Here is a 21096-nt window from a genome sequence, read left to right on the forward strand (position 1 = left end):
CTCTGCTCAGCGATGACGTCATCAACCATGGCCCAATGGTTGATGATTTCACAGATTGGTGTAAACAATCATATCTGAGTATAAATGTGGCAAAAATGAAAGAAATACTCAACGATTTTAGAAAGACTACTTGTGGTAGAAAAACAGTCTTCCTTGAGAATTAACCCAGTGAGTCTGTGATACTGAAATAAAGACACCTGAGTAAATAAACTGTCTTTTGAGTATTTTATTCTCTGTGCAGAGAAGGTTAATTGTCGTAAAGAAAACAGAGCAGTCTGCAGAGGAAGAACAAAGACAACTGAGTGTGTGCTGAATATAAGGCTAGGAGAAGGATGATGCAAGTACACTATATTGCCAAAAGTATACGCTCACCTGCCTTGACTGGCATATGAACCTAAGTGACATCCCATTCCTAATCCATAGGGTTCAATATGATGTCGGTCCACCCTTTGCAGCTAGAACAGCTTCAACTCTTCTGGGAAGGCTGTCCACAAGGTTTAGGAGTGTGTTTATGGGAATTTTTGACCATTCTTCCAGAAGCACATTTGTGAGGTCACACACTGATGTTGGACCAGAAGGTCTGGCTCTCAGTCTCCACTCTAATTCATCCCAAAGGTGTTCTATGGGGTTGAGGTCAGGACTCTGTGCAGGCCAGTCAAGTTCATCCACACCAGACTCTGTCATCCATGTCTTTATGGACCTTACTTTGTGCACTGGTGCACAGTCATGTTGGAAGAGGAAGGGACCAGCTCCAAACTGTTCCCACAAAGTTGGGAACATGGAATTGTCCAAAATGTCTTGGTATGCTGAAGCATTCAGAGTTCCTTTCACTGGAACTAAGGGTCCAAGCCCAGCTCCTGAAAAACAAGCCCACACCATAATCTCCCCTCCACTAAACTCTACACTTGACACAATGCAGTCCCACAAGTATGGTTCTCCTGGCAACCACCAAACCCAGACTGGTCCATCAGATTGCCAGATGGAGAAGCATGATTGGTCACTCCAGAGAAGGTGTCTCCACTGCTCTAGAGTCCAGTGGTGGCTGCTTTACACCACTGCATCCCACGCTTTGCATTGCACTTGGTGATGTATGGCTTGGATGCAGCTGCTCGGCCATGGAAACCCATTCCATGAAGCTCTCTGCTGAAGCACTGTTCTAGAGCTAATATGAAGGCCACATGAAGTTTGAAGGTCTGTAGCCATTGACTCTGCAGAAAGTTGGCAACCTCTTGGCACTATGCTCCTCAGCATCCATCAGTTTACATGTCCTACCACTTGGTGGCAGAGTTGCTGTCATTCCTACACACTTCCACTTTCTTATAATACAGCTGACAGTTGACTGTGGAATATTTAGGAGCCAGGAAATGTCACGACTGGATTTGTTGCACAGGTGGCATCCTATCACAGTTCCACGCTGGAATTCACTGAGCTCCTGAGAGCGACACATTCTTTCACAAATGTTTGTAAAAGCAGTCTGCAGCCTAGGTGCTTGATTTTATACACCTGTGGCCATGGAAGTGATTGGAACACCTGATTCTGATTATTTGGATGGGTGAGCCAATACTTTTGGCAATATAGTGTAGTAGGAACACAGGTGTCTCCTGAAACATTGTGTTTAGTATGTTGCTTGCAGGACATACCCTCAGATACCATACCAAGGGTTGTTTTTCGGTTTAACACGTCAAGCACAGGTAAAATATCGGTCTCAGTGTAAAAATACTAGCACAGTGAAAAATGACCATTACACCCTCCATCTGTGTCTTCTGTTTTTATGGTGCTGACATGGTCAGACTGTTGAAGTTTTTCAGCTGTATATGTATTTGGGGACTATAAACAACAAAAACTAACCTTTGATTCAAATAATGAGATTGTTTGTAGAAAGCTCATCAGGGCTTGTATTTTTATTGCACAGAATTTCCCTCTGGGGATTAATAAAATCTGTTTAAGTCTAAGTCTAAGTCAAACTTCGTGTGGGTAAAAGTAAGCAGAAAGTTGCAGGGACTGATCTGAGAAATCTCTTGGAACTTTACAGAGATACAGTCATAAAAAGGTCTCTGTAGATGCAGGACCAACAGATTTAAGAACAAAATTTTCAATCTGTTAAATCTACTAATTTGTAACTCATCTAGGGCCTCCTAGTTGAGGTCATGGATTTTCTTGAAATAAATCAGGGAAAAACATCTACCTAAACCATGAAATCTTGCAGAATCCTACAGCTCTACTCCAAATACTGTTTGGGTTATGAATTTTTGAAATTTTGAAATTTTAGAACTTCAGCAGTCCTTTTAAAGCATCTTTAAAGCCTTCCCAATTTCTTACTTTTCACAGGATTTGGCAGATTTGTTTTTCTTGAATATCCCAGAAACTTTAAGAAAAAGTTGGAACTTGTCGTCATGTGAAAAGCTAATGCTGATTTTTATTTATTTATTTTTTACAGAAATTAGAATAATGCAAACCTATAATTTTTCATCAAAGCCAAAATTAAATAATTTTCAAAAATTAATATGTCCATTAATATTGACTCAGTTCCAACCAAAATCTTGTTGTGGGTCAAAACAATTGAGTTTTGTGAAACCAAAACATCATTTGGTGCTGGATCAGCAGTTGACTGCCACAAATTTTCCTAAAATTAGCTTTAGAGCTGGAAAATCCACATTTTAGGGCATTTTAAAAGCTTTTTTTTTCCCCAGGAAGGATTGTTTTGATTTATTTAAATTTTTTTGAAGGAACAATCTTCATATCCATTGAAAACATATAAAAAAAAAAAAAAAAAAGAAAACATATAGAAAAATAAACAGATGTTATGTTACTCTTTCATTATTTAAAACATTTTTGAAAATGACACATTTTTTGTAGTTTTCAGTAGCTTTAATATTACATATGGTGCTTTTAATTGTCAGGTAAATATTTGTATTATTTCAATTAAAAGGTTTTATATGTCTGTACGGTCCCTGTTGAGCTATTTTGTTACTAGTTCAGGAAAAAAACATTTCAAGTTTATTATATACCTACAATAACCTCCATTGCATATATTATATTACACTGGCACATTTGTTTCAGCTTCTAGTAGCTCTGTCCTTCTTCACCATACATGTACTTGTATCTCTGAAAATGAATGATGACCACATCATAGGACAAGGCTATGAGGAAATAATTCTTTTTATTTTCTTTTACTCATGACCTCTGCAAACACATTATGTTTCTCTTTCACCACACACACACACACACAATACAAGCATAGCCAAAGCTGTCAGACCAGTTGAACAGATCAGTAAACCACAGCCAAGAAACACGACACCCATCTCTCTCTCTCTCTCTCTCTCTCTCTCTCTCTCTCTCTTCCTTTCTGTCTCTCACTCTCTTTCTCATGCAATCATGAGCTAGCTAATTGAGCTCAAAGACTGGATGAGAGAGACAGAAGAAAAGGTGGACTTTTTACTCCGGTGTGGATAACATTATTCCAAACAGGTAGGATGACAGCATCGTCAGCAGATAAAGACTTACTGTAATCCCTACAATTTCAGCTACATGCTGTGATAGCCCTACTTGTGTATTGTATGTTGTGTGGTCGTCAGAGCACTGACTGACTGGCTTTAGCTCCAAATTAGGGACTGACTCTTTCAGAACAGGACAAACCTAATGTTTGACAAACAAATCAATGATATCTTGATATGTAGTGACATTTTGCTACTGTATCTGCAGAACATCCATTTGCCTTACTCAGATGCTACTTTCTCAACAGACCATAACACTTTTTGGTGTTTTCGGTCTCCTTCGTAATTTTTCTCTGACTTGAAAGTCTTTCTACTATCATGACTTTTCAACATTAAATCATGTTCAATATAATTTCTTTTTTTGATAAGATTTTTACAGATATGGATTCTTTTTGTGTCAAAGTGAAAACAGATTCCTGCAAACTGATATCAATTATCCAAACATATTATATGCAAAATAAGTGACTGCCCTCCCTTCATTATTTCATCAACTCATCTGCTGCAACTCCAACTGAGTCTGTGTGGATAGGTCTCAAACAGCCTTTCACTGCACACCATAATTTCACCCCAATTCTATTTGCAAAACTGTCATTTTGCACAGGGGTTGTGAGTGAAGTCCATTTTAAGTCCAGCCAGACGTTCTCAGTTGGATCGAGGTCTATGACTCGGCCACTCCAAAACACTCATCTTCATGTTATTAAACCATTCTTGTGTAGCTTTGTGCCATTATCTTGGTAGACATCAAATCATTTTCCAAGTCATAGCTGTCTTGCAGACTGCACTAGGTTGTCCTTTAGAATTTCCCGATACTTTGTTGCATTTATTTCACCCTCTATCATTACAAGCCTTTTTGCCTCATCAGACCAAATAACCTTTTACTTGACTTCAGAGGCTCTCACATGCCTTCTGATGAACTCTCGTCAAGATTTAATGAGTTTTTTCAACCGTCTCACCACTTTTCAGTAAAGCTTTGACTGGTCAAGAACCTGGGCAACAGCTGTCTCTTGATCTCTGCTGCTGAAGGTTGTAACTCCATCCCAGCAGTCTTCGATGTCTTGGTGGCCTCCCCTACAAGTCTCTTTCCTGCACAGTCACTCATTTTTTTGAGGACAACCTGTTCTAGGCAGATTTAAACATGTGCCATATTCCTTCCATTTTTCAGTGATGGATTAACTGATATTCAGTCATCCCCTGATGTGTGCATTTTAATACCCTTTTCACAGAGTTGCTTGAAGTGTTTGTCTTCAGGGTGAAGTTATAGCCAAGAGTATTGATTCACCAGTGGCTGGACACTTTAGATGCAGGTGTCTTTATACTGGAAACATAGGAGCTTCAGTAAAAAGTAACTGGACTTCTGTTTTAGGTTCTTAAAGATGGTGGACCTCTTATCCAAAAGGCTTCTTTAGTTCTGGACTTCAGAATTCCTAACGAACTGAAAAAGCCTCTTCCATGAGAGGTGAAGCATCTTCAAGAAACCTAAAAGAGAAGTCCAATTGTTTATTTGTGAAGCTCCTACCATGGCCTGGGTCACTGAGAATCAATTGAAAAACCTTCATTACACTCAGATGACCTCCGTTTGACTAGTTGTGTGACTTCCACTGCCAGATGGCTGTGACTGTTTTTGATTTAGAGAAGTCAGGGATTACTTATGCAATCACTTATTTCACATTTTATATTTTTAATTTAATTTCTAATTGACATTACTTTATTTCACTGTAATGTAAGAGTCTTTTTTTTATAAATTATTGTCAACAAATTCAATTGACAAACATTCAATGTTGAACAGCAATAAAAGGGAAAAACTTCCAAGAAGGTGAAAACTTTTAATAGGCACTGTAAATACACATTATCCACAATGAGAAGTAATGTAAAGCTTCAAAACAAGTTTTTCATCCATACATGTTTGTGCAGGAGTTTGACAAGAATCCACACCTTTATTCAAGCAACTCTAACAGTTCTGCCTTCTGACCCCAACAGCCCTTGGTTGTAAATCACAAAAACCTCAATCACAATTTGAAGCAGTTCAACAGACAATCTCTGTCTGCAAGAAAACTCATTGTATTTACTAGTTCCAAACTTAAGCTAAATGACTTCACTTTGACAACATGAGGCTCATTTTCTTTGTAAAGCCACAGAAAGCTTTATAAAATAAATGTAAACTGTTTTTACAGGCTGAGTAGCACTAACCATGAATGGTGCTCTGACCTTTAACAGGAGGTGCAGTGGAGCGGTCCTTTGAAACACTGCAGTCCTCCCGAGACAAAGTACTCATGGACAGTGTTCATTCTGAAGATATCCTCAGCAAATAAGCTGGAACCATTCTATTTTCTCATCCGTGTTTGTCGACTACTTCTCAGTATGGGCTCTGGCCACAGCAGCGACAAGCTTCACTGCAATCGCTATCTGAGTGGACAGGGTCCTCCGTCACTAGTACAACAAGGTCTTTCACAAACACACACAGCTAATTGTCAGTGTTTGTTATGATTTCCATTATTATCCTCTTTTTTTTTTTTACCTCTGGATAAATTGACAAAAAATGCTGTCTGTGCAGCTACTCAAGAGGTGAATGGGAAGTTTAACACTCTTCATGGCTGCCAACCAGAAGGCCAGATGACCTGGGTGATCCTCCACAAAGACCTGCCAGGATTTCCTGATGACAACACCCTGCAGATCAACTACATATTCCCAGATGGAATACAGACAGTAGGCTTGCCAAACACAACACCAAGCATTTCTTTACAATTTGAGTTTTCATGGATCTGCTGAAACTATTTATTAATAGTTGTTTGCCTGCCTATTTTTTTTATTGAAATCACTGCCCAGATGACAAATTAAAAAAGGTCACAACAGAGCACACTCACAGCACTCTTACCAAGGTAGAGGCTGATGAACTGGTTTGACAGGTTAACAGTGTAGTGGCTTCCACAGTGACTTTCAACAAAGACAAGAGTCTGGGCTTCTGTTTAAACTGCTTTAGTGAACACAAAGGGAACCGCAGCTTCAGCTCATGGCACAGTATAACTTGCTACTAGTAAAAACTAAAGGTTTTTCCCCACCTGTACACGCTGTTGACTTCCCAAAATTCCCTTGCTTGAACCTGAGCATCATGGGTAATGGAGTCCCAAAGTTCAAATGACTCATTATTTCTGTGAAAAACTCAAATCAAGCTGCACTCTTGCTGAATTTATTATTTTCTCAGAAAATAAAACAGAACTTTGTCAAAAAAAAAGTCATAAGAAACAGAGCTACAGGGGGTTGGAACTGAAAACTTTGAAGAGCAGTACAGATTTCAAAACGTGTTTCCTTCAGGAGGAGATTTGATTGGAATATCAGGATATTGGGATGTAAGCATTGAAAGCATCCATTAAATGTAAAGGTGAGGTAAAGATTTGCTTACTTTTATCTCAATAATAAATGTAGAAGTGTCTGTATGTTTTCTTTGTCCTACACGCGTTTCTCAACAACTGTTTATCTAATCAACTTTGTACTGTACTGACATGGTCCAGCTATAATCCAGACCTAAAACCTGTCTGGAGACATAAAGATGACAGTCCAGACTTGAAGATGGTCTACAGAATGATATAAGTGTCCCAAAACCAGAGGACTTACCCAAGATTCAAGCTGTAACTACTGTCAAATGGTCTTCTACAAAGTACCAAATAAAATGTCTGAATATGGGTTATTGAGTGTAAAGTGAAGAGAAAAAAAATTGCAATTTCATCAAATTTAATAAAACCTACAATATATAAAGCTCAGCAAAAGATCATCAGTCCTGTATTCTTACTGAAGTGACCGTACATACTATAAACCTGGTGATTTGAAGTACAGTGTAGCTAGGCTTAGCATATGGGTTAATGAAAGATTGTGTGTTATTAAGCATTAGAGCATCATCCCTGTAGTCCAATAGAACCATGAACCTACAGAACCACATACAGGATTTAATACAGCAAAAAACTAATAGTGCACTTTCTTGGTGAACCAATTGTTTCCTTCAAAGCAAATTATTTGACATAAGGAGAGTTTGCTAGAGATGTTTTTATATTGTTTGCCACGGAAACTTAATTTCTGTTCTTGCAGGACAAACACCCTCACCCTGGCCAGCCTTTTGCAGGGCTGCGGCTCTGTGCTTACCTGCCTGACAATCGTGAGGGCAGAAGAGTTCTCAAGCTACTGGACAAGGCCTTCAACCAGAAGCTCCTTTTTACTGTTGCCACCAACAACGATGGAGAGGATGTGGTGACCACAGCTTCCATTCCACTAAAAACACAAATAGAAGGAGCAGGCAGAGTGTGAGTAAATATCAGTCTTAGCCAAAGTTATACAAATAAAACTTGATACACACTTTAAGCTTGATATTAGGTCACTTTTCAGAATCAGAATCAGAAAAAGCTTTTGCCAAGTGAGCTCTCACACACACAAGGTCTTGGTAACTGAAACTTTCAGTACTCACGAAACGTTAGTTAGACAATAAGTACTTTATAAAGACAAAAAAATAGCTTCAGCCATATTTCACATGTTACAGGTGATCTATGAACAGGATGAAGCATTACAGGTGAATAAAAAGGTGAATAAATAAATGCAATTTATACTCTAAGTGAAGATAGCATGTACTGGACAAACAGTGTCATTATATTTACATACCCAAACAAAATAAATTACAATATTGCACATGGATATTAAAGAATTGCACATAGATTAAAGTATTTGCATGAAGTGAATGGGTTCAAATATTGAACATGAGTCCAGTATGTTAAAGAGTCTGTTTGTGGTTAACTGATTTAGTGGTCATGAGGGAGGTGACCTGTGGATAAAAGCTGCTCCGGTGCCTCGATGTTCTGGACACCAATGATCCCCTCAGCAGTGTGGACTGTTCATTTCAGTCTCCTCATGTCCGATTTGGTCACAGAACCAAACCAGACAGTGATGGAGGAGCACAGGACCGACTCAGTGACTGCTGAGTAGAATTGGTTCAGCAGCTCCTGTGGCAGGTTGACCTTCCTCAGCTGGTGGAGGAAGCACAGTCTCCACTGGGCCTTCTTCACCACAGAGTCTATGTGGGTCTCCCACCTCAGGTCCTGACAAATGTTCGTCCCCAGGAACCTCAGTGACTCCACAGCAGACACAGTGCTGCTCAGGATGGTGAAGGGGGAGTGCAGGAGTGTTCTTCCTGAAGTTCACCGTCATCTCCACTGTTTTGAGCGTGGTCAACTCAAGGTTGTTGACACTGCACCAGACAGCTAGCTGCTCTACTTCCTATCTCTAGCCAGACTCATCACCGTCCTGGATGAGACCAACAACAGTGGTGTCATCTGCAAATTTCAGGACCTTTACAGAGGAGTGTGAGGAGATGTAGTTGTTGGTGTACAGGAAGAAGAGCAGAGGGGAGAGAACACATCCCTGGGGGGCACCGGTGCTGATGGTGCTGGACATGAAGCTGCCCAGCCTCACCTGCTGCTGTCTGTGTGTCTGTCAGGAAGCTGGAGATCAACTGACAGGTGGAGGCTGGCACCCACAGCTGGGTGAGTTTGGGCAGGAGGAGATCCGGGATGATCATGTTGAAGGTCGAGCTGAAGTCCACCAACAGAATCCTAGAGTAGGTCCTCAGTCTGTCAAGATGTTGGATGATGCAGTCAGCATGGGACTGACCCAAAAAAAAAAGTTAAATTTTTTTAAAAAATAATATAAAATTACCAAAATACATTTTAAGAAAGTTGTCCCTGTACTGCTTTGTGTGCTAATGTATGGACATTTCTAATAACACCTAAACTTTTCATTTTTTTGTAGCATGGTAATGATGACTTAGTGATTCTGATGAGGAAAAGGTACTCTATAGTGATAATGACCTAGTCAGCTCATCCAGGTCGTCAGCAGCAGCTTTAAAGATGGTCCAGACAGTGCAGTGGAAGTAGGCTTGAAAGTCCTGTTCTCCTTCTTTGGTCCATCTCTTCACAGTTTTTACAACCGACTTAGCAGATTTTTGCCTGTAGGCTGGGATGAGATGGATCAGGCAGTAATCAGAGTCCTACAGCTGCTGTGGGAACTGAGTGACAGGCATCCTTTATGGTGGTGTAACGGTCCAACATGTTGCCTTCTCTGCTGGGGCAGGTTATGTGTTGTCTATATTTTGGCAGTTCACATGTTAATTTCACCTTATTAAAATCCCCATAGAGAGTCCCAGTGCTGCTGCTCTGAATCAGTCACCTGATCGACCAGAAGTTGCAGCGCTGCATTCACACAGGCCTGAGGAGGGACGTAAACACTAACTAGAATGAATGAGGAAACTCGCGCAGTGAATAAAAAGGTTTGCATTTGATGAAGAGCACTTCCAAGTTAGGACAGCAATGCTTCTTCATCGTTATAATGTCCGTGCACCAACCTTCGTTCACGAGAAACACAATCTGCTGCCTCTCGTTTTTCCTGTACACTGTGATACGCTCCACTCTGAACAGGTAGAAGCCCGGCAGATGCTTTCTATCAAACACAGAGCAGCAGAGTTGGGAAAGTCCCTGTCAATCCATGTTAGTAGCAGCACTTCCTCCATTCCAGACGCTTGCATAGGATCGCTGCTGCTCCTCCAACTAAAATGTCCAAAAAAGGCTCCGTATGTTCGAAAACTGGCAGAAAAATACCAGGAGTGTGTTGCCTGATGTTTAAAAGTTCATCTCTGTTAAACTAATGCATGTTGAGAGGTTTAACACTGGAAAAACAAACAAAAATAACAAAAGTACTGTGGAACTCCACACCGAGGCAACCATGGGTGTTGAAGGATTTATTGAACTAAATGAGCGGGTCTGCAAAGAATTTTACCTTAGTGTCAGCTTTAGATCCTGAACCTTGCCCAGAATATCACTGAACTAATTATAGTGTATTTAGTTAGTGTTTGTTCACTCCTATCAGAACACTGGAGGTTAATACCAGGGTGTTGCTTTTCTTGAAGGACTGGCAAATTGAAACATGGCAGTACTGAAATATATACTGTTTAAAACATAATGATCTTCATAGTTAATGACACAGTTTGCAGTGTTGCAGTTTTAGCTTCTTTTCTCTGTCATGGTCAATCATTAGAGTATGTCCATCCATCATTTATACACCGCTTAATCCTCGTTAGAGTCATGGGGGGCTGGAGTCTATCCCAGCTGACTTAGGGTGAAGGCAGGGGACACCTGGACAGGTAACAGTCTGTTTTTGAGTAATGTTGTGCACAGATGGAAGGATTCACGTTCGCCGATCATTACATAACTCCACTGTGTTCCTTGGTGGAGTAACAAACATAATAGCTACATACATAAATACATAAGCCTATACCCAAATAGGCCACTACAAGTTTCAGAGGGTTTTGCTGTTGCTGTTTTCTTTTTTTGTGTGCTGAAATTAAGTTCCATGAATGACGTTCATTGAAGTTCCATGCTTGCAGTAATACCACCAGTGCAAATCTGAAACCTACCTTCAAGAACTGTGGCAAAAATGCTCCTAATGACTTCATATGCATGAATTTACTTGCTGATTTAGTTGTATTTGTGATGGATAGGTAATGCCTAGGTGTATAATATACAGAGAACAAGGACATCTACTAAGGCTGCACATGAACAAGGCCCAGATTATTGTGCTACTTCTCTGTGCTGCTGGTAATGTTAAATTCACTTTGGTTACATGACTTGATATACTTTTAATATAAACACCTTGCATGACAGCAGTGGCTGCATATCGTATGAAGTGATGGAAAGGGTTCACGCTTATACCGACTGCTAGAGCATCAGTTTGTCTTACTAGTACATGAGTGGTTGGTGTATACATTTGTTAACGAGCAGGAGCTGCTCTAGATAATGCTACAAGGATTCAGATTAGCTGAATCTATTTATACAATAAAATAATAAGTGAAGTATAAAATGGACAGCTTTATGAAGGGGAAAATAGAAAAAAACAAGCGATGCTAGTCAAGCAAAGGCATCAGTCAAAGCCAAAATCTGCTCATTGAGTGGCTGTAATTGTAGTAGGAGAAGCTTGTGACACTGTAAATTTGGTGTATGTGATGAAATACTCATAATTCTAACATTATTTTAATAATATTGTTAATTTTCACTTGTTTTGCTGGGATGGGGGTTTGAATATTCAGGGGGACCATGACAGAAAAATATTATTTTGAGGAGCATTGCTGTTGATCTTATAAAGCAGCTGTCTCTCTGTAATATGTGTTCTTTTAGTGTTGGGTACCCAGACTCTGAGTACCTGAAGACTGTGAGAAAACTACTGAGGGATGAAGGCATTGAATAACACGATACATGCAGCTGGATGGACAGATGAAGGCAGACTTCAAACTACAGTCTATCTATGAATGGACAGCAAGCTGGTGCTGTAAATACTGAATGTCTTATCAAAACTTTTTTATATCAAACTGTCAATCAATGCCAGTGTGTAATCTTTTGTGTAATCTGCATATTATTTCATTACTGTAGTTCTGACAAATATATAATGTATTTACTCCTACTTTTTGATGTTTTATCATTTACATATGCCATGACATTTTCTAATGTGTAACCAGCATTTTATTGTGAAATATTGCAAATATATGCAAAGATAAAGGTTGCAGGGAGGAGGTGTGGGTTTGGGGGTCACACTGGGACACATTAAAGATTTGTCTTTTTATCTTCTGTGCATTTACAGATAAAGACATAGGAGACAAAAAGACAGAAGCATGAATAAGGTAGTCTAGAGCTGTGTAGATGTTTGTTACTGTGCTAACTTGTATTGACTGACATAGCTATGTAATAGAGCTGTTTAAATTATTTTGTTAAACATGGTAGTAGTACAAAAGGAGATGCCTTTCAGCCCTTCTGTTCGACTCCCATGTAATCTCTGGATCTCCTCCATGTCCAAGCCTGTGTTCTTCTGTGTGCTGCTTGTGTTAACTAGGTTTGCATTTTGGATATTTGTTTTTTTTTTTCTGTTTTGTGTTTTTCAGTAGTTTGCCTGTTTTAAGATTTATATGGACTTTAAGTATAGAGTTTTTCTGAACACTCAACCGCTTTCTGTTATCTCCTGCCTTTGTAACCCTGAGTGTTACTTTGATTAAAGTTTATTTGTCACGGTCACCGTCCTGCTTGTTGCATCCACATTTGGGTCCTTTACTGCTAATCCTGACACAAATGTTACCAGTAAACCAATGGTGCAGCAAAAGTGCCAACAGTAACTAGAAAGTTACATCATGTTTTGGTGCCTTGTAAATGTTACGGTGAACGGAGGCTCAAGTGCAGGAAATGAGATCTCAGACCAGGGAGCAATTTAAAAGGCTTGATTTACAAAACAAGAACAAGATACAAGAAATACAACAGGAAACCGGAACTACGCTAGAACGCAGAAATAATCTTTACACCCAAGGACGGCTCGATTCCTCCTAGCGGGGAGGCGGACTAAATACAAGACAGAAGAAAAGTGAAATGTTAGCCAACACCAAGGCAGGGATACAATCATGAAATATTATTTTACAGATACAAAGGTCGGCTCGAATTAAACTCTCGCAGACCCACGTATGGTAAAACCAAGGCAGGAATACTCTACTCAAACAAAAACCAACATGAATCAATAATATAGATAACTACTTAGAGAAAGACCATGGGTCGGATAATACGGAGGCCAAAATATTTATACAAGAGAATTTAGACACTAGGAATAATAAATCAGTCCGGTACTGTTCGGGTTTGGAAACTTACCTGATGTAGGCGTCTCTAAGGGAGACCGATGCAGTGGGAGGTGGTGATGGACAGCCAGCGGTAACGTGGCGGCTGCAGGTGGCTGTGGCTGGAACTAGCGGTGGTGTGGCAAGGATCCAGCAGCAGAACGGCGCCAGGGCTTTGTGAGGTTGGCGTTGGAGGTGGCGTGGCGACCAGGGTTTGTGGACTGGCAACAGAGACGGCGTGGCAGGTGACTGGCGTTGGAGGTGGTGGGGTGAGTGAGCCGATACTGACGCGAGGAGAACAGAGATATCCAGGGGTAGACCACACAGGTGTTCTGCAGAGGATTGCAGGAAGGCTGGAACCAGGAACCCGGGGAAGCAGGAGAAGGCAGGAACCAGTCTGGACGACGGTCCGGCTTCGAATGACGAGTGGCGTCTGGTTTTATGCAGGAGCCGGAGTGAGTAATTAGATGGCTCCCACCTGCACATGATCTGCTGATTACTAATGAGCTGCACCTGCTGCCAGCCTCTATGCCACGCACACCTAGGAGAGAGAGAGAGAGCAGGACCAGAGGAGGAGAGTGGACAGCCCACAATAATGACCTATGACATCATCATAGAAACTTATCCTATGACAACATTCAAACATAATGACCTATAACATCATTCTAGAGTCTTCACCTATGTTAGTAATCCGGAACTTTGATCTATGACATCATTCTAGAATCTTGAGCTATGACATAATTAAAGAATCTTGTCCTATGACAACATTCCACAGTTTGAACTATGACATCATTCTAGAATCTTGAGCTATGACATAATTAAAGAATCTTGTCCTATGACAACATTCCAGGATAATGACCTATGAAAACATTCCACAGTTTGAGCTATGACATCATTCCAGAATATTGAGATATGACTGCATTTCAGAATCTTGATCTCTGACAACATATCAGAGCACTGACCTATGACAGCACTGTAGAATCTTGATCACTGAAAATATTTCAGGATTTTGAGTGAAGACAACATTCTAGAATCTTGACCGATTACATCATTCCAGAATATTGAGCTATGACATCATTGTAGAATATTGTCCTCTGACAACATTCCAGGACAATCACCTATGACATAATTTCTAGAATACTGAGTTACGACATCATTCTAAAATCTTGTCCTATGACAACATTCCAGGATGACATATGACATCATTGTAGAATCTTCAAATATAACATCATTCTATAGTCTTGACCTATGTGACCTGTGTGTGTGTGTGTGTGTGTGTGTGTGTGTGTGTGTGTGTGTGTGTATGTGTGCCCATGTATGCTTGCATATTTTTTCTGTGAATTTGAGTCGTTTGGGGTCGCTGATGTCAATGTTGCACCTGCAGTAGCATACATAATCTAAATATTTCGGTGTCCGTGTGTGTCATTGTGGTTTTAGAGGTGTGTGTGTTTTAGTCCACGGTACTGTGATTTTTAACTACCTGAAGACGATCTTCGTACTGGTGATGTACAGCTTTGATGAAAATCTAAACAAAGTTTCACTTTTTCTAATGTTGACATCACTTTAGAAAAAGTCATCAAATTTCAAGTTGAAAAAGTAATATGGGGGTTTTCTATGCAATTAAACATAGTGGCCAGGTCATTTTTGACCTGAAGACAACACGAGGGTTAATTATGTTGCTATCCACTAAGCCTAGGCCACTGGGGGATTTCACATGATGATGTCGACACCACATCCCTTCTGTCCTTCACTCTCCATACATATATATGCCACTATTTCATGTCATTACCTTTGTTTCTTCTTACTCCGGTAGTTTGTGTTTTGTCCTCTTGCAGGTCTTTATGGTTTCTGAGCTGCATGTTTCTGATCTGTGGTTACCAACCTGTTATGTGTTTTTTGTGTCTCAGTGCTTTTCTTTAGTCTCATCACTCACCTTAGCCATTGGAAAACCTATGACATGATGTCAAATTATGTAAAATATTTGTTAAAAGCATTTCACATTGCAATACTTTCTAGTCACATTTCATTTTGTAGCCCTTTGTTTAGTTAATGGATCTTTTACAAGTTACAGTGCTACTACGTTTTCTATCTTATTTCCTTAGCATGGATGGTATATCACACTTCCTTGACCAACAAGTTGCCACCACAACAGAATTTAAATGATGACCTTCCAGACAGTGGCATTCTCCAGTGGCTGAGAAAGAAGGATGCATCTCCTACTAGTGCTTTCAGTGTGGTTTAAGTTGTGTTTTGTGTTAAAGGTGGAGTCTGCAATTCTGGTGAAAGGTTGTTGGCATTCAGCTATGTTGCATATTCAGACCCCTCCCTCCTCCTCCCCTATTAACTCCTGGCTCTTACGTCAAATTCTTGTTTTTTATTATTGCCCTGCCCTAATTCAGTCCTGCACAATGTGTCCTGCACTACATATTTACTTTCTGCTGACCTCAGTACAACCCTGGCTCAGCTTGCCTGTAAACAAAAAAATCTAATCCTTCAAATCTTTCCTAAGCTACTGGACGATCACAATGACATTGCAAATTGAACTGACATGAAGGGACTGAATCCAGGCCTTTAGTAACATATTAAAGAGAAGTCAATTTTCTGTTGCATGAAAAATTATGATGACAATAAAGACCTTATGAATTTTTGCTCACTAATATATTATTTAATGTCTGTGCAGTAGAGGAATGCTGAGTGGGAGCACACGTTTTTATGTTAGTTTAGTTTATTGCCTAGTAATAATAATAATTCAATCCAATTAATTTACATAGAACCAAATCACAACATAAAGCATGTCAGGCACTTCACACAATAAGGTGAAGACTTTATAATATTATAGAGAAATCCACCATATTCAAGCGATTTCCTTTGAATAAGCATCTTGGTGACAGCTGGATGATAAAAAAACAACAAAAAAAACAACTCTCATTTAACAATGACAAACCTCTGGCAGAACCAGCTCAAGGAGAGCAGCCATCTGCCTCGACCAGGTGCAGCGACTGTACAGATGAGAAAGATTTAAAAATGAATCCGTTTTTGCAGATATAGTTTCTATGCTTTCTATTTAGTCTGCATTAAACAGATGGAAATGTATTTGTCCTACACAATAATTATTCCAGAAAATCCAACCATACATGAATCTGCCACAACATTAAATCTAACACTTGTGTTGGTATTCCTGAGCAGCTTTTTGATGTGACGAGGCATTTTTTCTTGTGGATGTGGCTGCTGCCAGCGTGGAGTGCTGCTGCCGTGAAAGAGTGGGTTTGATCTGGAACATTTTGTTGGGTCATACAAAGTCATGTCCACATGAATGCAAGGACTCAAAGTTTCCCAGCAAAATGTTTCATTGTGATGAAATGATCAATGTTGTTTACTTCACCTGACAGTGGTTTCCGTCCTGTGGCTGATCACTGTATGTATCTTTCCCATAATCTGACCCTTTTAAGTGAACTAACCTGTGTCATATTTCTGTAGCGTCCAGATGCTCAAAGAAGTGCAGAATGGAACGAGTGAACATTAACTTATTTTCCTTCACTATGAGGTCACTTCTGGAGCCGTCAACAATATGCCTTTGTCAGTCAGGAGGCAGATACTGTCTCTATAGTATGTTGGAAGGGTGACATCCATAGGGAAGCAGCAGAGAAGCGTGTAAGACTGCAGTTCTGCTCTGGACTGTCAGGGTTTTAGGTTTCTAACGAACAAGTGACAAGTGTACATCTTTATTATTATTATTATTATTATTATTATTATTATTATTATTATTATTATTATTATTATTATTATTATTATTATTATTATTATTATTATTAATCAAACACATTAGAATTACCTTTACTGTGACACTACTGGGCAAAAGATTACAATGTGATTAACAGTAACACCCAAACTGGGATGTACAGTTGCTGTTTTCTTAAGCCTTTAATGATCTGAACATTTGTCCTCTGTACACATCCCACTGCTATGTGGTTAAGAGACATAGAGAATAAGAGAGGTTCCGTACTGCACATTTGTTCCAGTAGGAGGTGGTGGGAAGAATTGCTTATGGTTTATTGGCCTTATTTTTCTCTCCTACCTTTATGCCCCACCAAAAGTCTTGCCGCTCCCTTATTGGTCAATATTGCCAAGTATGAACTTTCCCAGTTTAATACAGGTCTGATGTTCTCTTCAAACTGAATTACACCCAGGTCCTTGCGCTCACAATAACGTATAATCTCATTTGGGAGGCCTCTGTCATTCAGAAGCCTCTTAAACCATTTTCTTCTGGACACTTACCCACACACACACTCACACACACACAAACCCACACACACACTCTCTCATCTGTCCGCCACTGGCAGGTCACACAGGCTGTCAATTTTATCCTCACTGCAACACACACACACACACACACACACACACACACACACACACACACACACACACACACACACACACACACACACACACACGTCAGGAATGCACAGGAACTGTAGTATTGTTTGTAGCTCCTGGGGCAGCTGTATGGTGTCTTCAGCTGAAGAAAGAGGAGGTTTGTATTTTCATATGTCAAAATCGTGCAAAAACTGTAATCCGTTCCATTGCATGCTTCCCTCTAACCACGTTTAAAATTAAATAACCAGTCAGATTTAAGTCTAAATGTGTGACTCAAGGTGAAGTCCTAGTCCATATAAGTCTCAGTGTCCTCTTCACTCCTGGTGTACTGTTTGATATCATCCATGTATAGAAGGTGGCCGATGGTTGCTCCTCTTCTACACCTGTATCCAGAGCCATTCTTTGCAATGATCTGAGAGGATTCAGCCTTAGACAGATCAGCAGCTGAAACAGTGGTGTACGCCACACTTGATGGTGATATTTGCAGTGATCTTACAGTATAAGAGATTCAGTTCCCATTACAGATGGTGCTTGATAAGTTTACATAATGAAGCTTCAAGGCAGTGACACCAGTGGGGGGCATTATATCCCTGCACAAGGAGACAAAATTTAAATTAGGTACAGTTTTTGATCTTTATGGACACTTTTTCATCGCATCATGTATACAGATCTATAGATCGGTGAATATAGCCTAATGTAGATTTGATATTTTAGACCCTTACCATGCAGCTGCCAAGTTTGAATGAGGACATTTCTTACAAGTTCTTTCTCTCATGTCATTGCCAGTTACCTCTTGACTGTCCTCTGACAACGCAGGTCAAACCACAGTGGCTCTGCATTTTTGATATCTGTTAATCTTTGGGATCAGATGGCGAGGAAAGGGATCACAAAAGCTGCAGACCTTTAGAGGCATATGCATTTAAAGAGTCAGTATAAAGCTTCCTCTCCATTCATCGTCCCACTCTTTATCCCTCAATAAGAAGCCCCTTTCTGTTCTGGCCTCTCACTCATCACAATGCTATCAGAGCCGTGGCCATTGCCTGCCAGCCAGCCAGTCATCTTCCCTTGTGTTTTCACTTTATTCCCTCACAGAGACTCAACAATGGCAATAGACATATTGTGCTGTGAGGCCAGTGCCAGACTAAGTGGAAGTGTATGTGTGTGAGTGGGGGCGGGGGTAGTGAGAGACCTCTAGTACTCTACAAGATCTTTGGTTATGTGATAGGATCTTCTCTCTTTTCTGCTGCAACATTTTTTTTGCTCAAGATGGAGAGGTGTGATATAATGCACACACCAGAATGTTCTACTGTCTGCATTCTTCATAGTCTTCCTCTCTATTCAGAAACCTCAAAAGGAGTTTTAGAATGTGGATTCCATGTGGAGACAACCATTCATCCTGGGTGATGGAGAGGAATTTGCCCTTTGTGGGTTTTAGAGAAGTAGATAGGAGGTCTGTAACTGTTTGAAAACATTTATTGCATCTTAATGTAGTGAGAATGGCTGAATATCAGAGATCTGATGCTACAAAATGGTCAAGCCTGCTTACTCACATCTGCATGAGAATAACACAGGCTTTTCTGATTGCAAAGTCTTTGATAAAAATAAAAAACTTCCTTTCAGGCACTCATGATTAGAGGCTCAAGCGCAAGGTGACAGAAATACAACACGCAGTAACTTCAATACAATCTTTTATTTTTTTTTTTTACAAAATACAAACAATATTTACAGAAAGTCAAACGTAAGTCAAGGGGTAGTGAAGTAGCAGAGGAGGTTAACCAGGAGAACAACTATTGGCTGGTGAGTGAATTCACTCAGACAGAGACAGACTTAATCTTGACTAATGAAAAAAACTCCAAAATAAAACACACTGGATAAAACAAATAAAACAAACCTTCTCCTAGAGGAAAAAAAAAAGAATATATATATATATATATATATATATATATATATATATATATATATATATATATATATATATATATATATATATATATACTAAAAAACAAACAAAGAAAATATGAGGACGTTTGGGGACCAGGAATAGCTTGTTATAAACCTGTTGCAGTTTCTGTGAAAAATATGATGAAATGAGAGTGTGGATCTGCTATTTGAGATGAATACTTAATTGTTTCCAAAAAATAAAGATATTGTGGGGAAAAAAGCAAGCATGCACAGAAATGACATTTCAGGATATGTGAAAGAAATTTCTATTATAACTGAGTACACAAGTATATACATTCAACAATAAGAAAATTAAGAAAAATATATGCTTAGCATGAAAGAGTCTCTGTCTTTGGGATCTGTGACAGAGAGAAGAGGGTGTTTGTGTTTCATGTGTGAGTACATCCTCCACAAACACTTCAGTGTGAGGTGCTGTTCTTCAACACTGGTCCTGATGACCTGGTACCATAGAATGAATCCAGATGTTGGCATCATCACTCTGATGATGTTGGTTTTCCTTGATTTTTAGAATTCAGAACTGTTCTGTTAATCGTGGTGAAGAAAGTCCTGAATGTTACGAGGAGAAGACGGTCAAAAGGTCACAGTAAAGAATGGATTCTCCTCTTCTCCAGAGGTGTTGTTTTCCTCAAAATTAATACTTTATGACTATTATTACTTCGCCATCGAATGCGGCAGAGTTATGTGACATTCGGCGTTGATTTGGATGAAATTTTCAGGGAAGGTCAGAAATGACTCAAGGACCAAGTGATTAGATTCTGGCAGTGATGCAGCTTATAGTCTGGATTCACAGACTTGTCAAAGATTTCTGTATCATTGCTAGATAGCGGCACGGCCTCACTGTAACCATGACAACAAGTGAACGCTACGTCAGCTGCCTGTTGATGATTACATGATTGCTATCCTACTACAAATCCACCGCTGAGGACTTATTGGGACCTATTGTATAAGATACATAGAAACAACTGATTAAATTGTGGGGGTGTTTCTGAGTCCCATCAATTCCCGTCGCCTGCTACATATTTAGGTCACGCAATTCGGTATCTGTACATAACATACACATGCATAACACATGCCTGTACTAAGGTCATTTGTTTGTAGGTAGATCCATATTAACCCCTATGATGCCTGAATTTATTTACAATCAAATGAAAAACATTTTTTGTGTGTTTTTGCTTTTCAACTGATGAAATAAGTGGAGATTGTGAATTTATCTATTACACATAGAACATGGATACATAGATATATAATAATAATAACAGATATATAATAATTAGGTCCCACTCCAACCGGTCCTACCAGAAACCCGTGTTTGCAAAAGGTTCCGAGGTACGTACTGAAAATGCACAAACCAGCTCTGGTGGAATGGATACACTATCTTGGCTGCAGTCTGACTGAGAGTGGTATGTTGCGAATTCGCAACAAGAGACGTCAAGGGGTTACATGGACACATTCTATGTTGACGTGATTTCTGATCATTAATAACTAATAAACAAATGCTGCATTTCTACAAAAATATGAGGGAATGAACAGAGTACTGTGCTCTCTGAGTGCTTTTCTTGTCTGGTTCTGGGGCAGGTAGGAGATGTCTCTTTG

General features: G+C 39.7%; 1 protein-coding gene across 5 annotated transcripts; it reads left to right on the top strand.

The window, feature by feature from the left end:
* The first annotated feature begins 3334 nt into the window (after positions 1-3334).
* dtx3la (deltex E3 ubiquitin ligase 3L a) lies at positions 3335-12583 on the top strand. Of its 5 annotated transcripts, XM_055006876.1 has the most exons (6): positions 3335-3468; positions 5709-5961; positions 6046-6197; positions 7572-7783; positions 8968-9013; positions 11696-12583. In XM_055006876.1, the coding sequence occupies exons 2-5, from the start codon at positions 5853-5855 to the stop codon at positions 8984-8986; spliced, it is 492 nt and encodes a 163-aa protein (XP_054862851.1). In that variant the 5' UTR covers positions 3335-3468; positions 5709-5852; the 3' UTR covers positions 8987-9013; positions 11696-12583. The 5 variants fall into 5 exon arrangements, with proteins under 5 accessions (XP_054862851.1, XP_023155776.1, XP_023116641.1 ...); XM_023300008.3 differs by lacking the exon at positions 8968-9013; XM_023260873.3 differs by lacking the exon at positions 8968-9013 and having other exon boundaries at positions 5709-5934.
* Positions 12584-21096: the final 8513 nt, after the last annotated feature.

This window comes from Amphiprion ocellaris, chromosome 22 (assembly GCF_022539595.1).
Source record: "Amphiprion ocellaris isolate individual 3 ecotype Okinawa chromosome 22, ASM2253959v1, whole genome shotgun sequence".
In the NCBI taxonomy this organism is placed as follows: Eukaryota; Metazoa; Chordata; class Actinopteri; family Pomacentridae; genus Amphiprion; species Amphiprion ocellaris.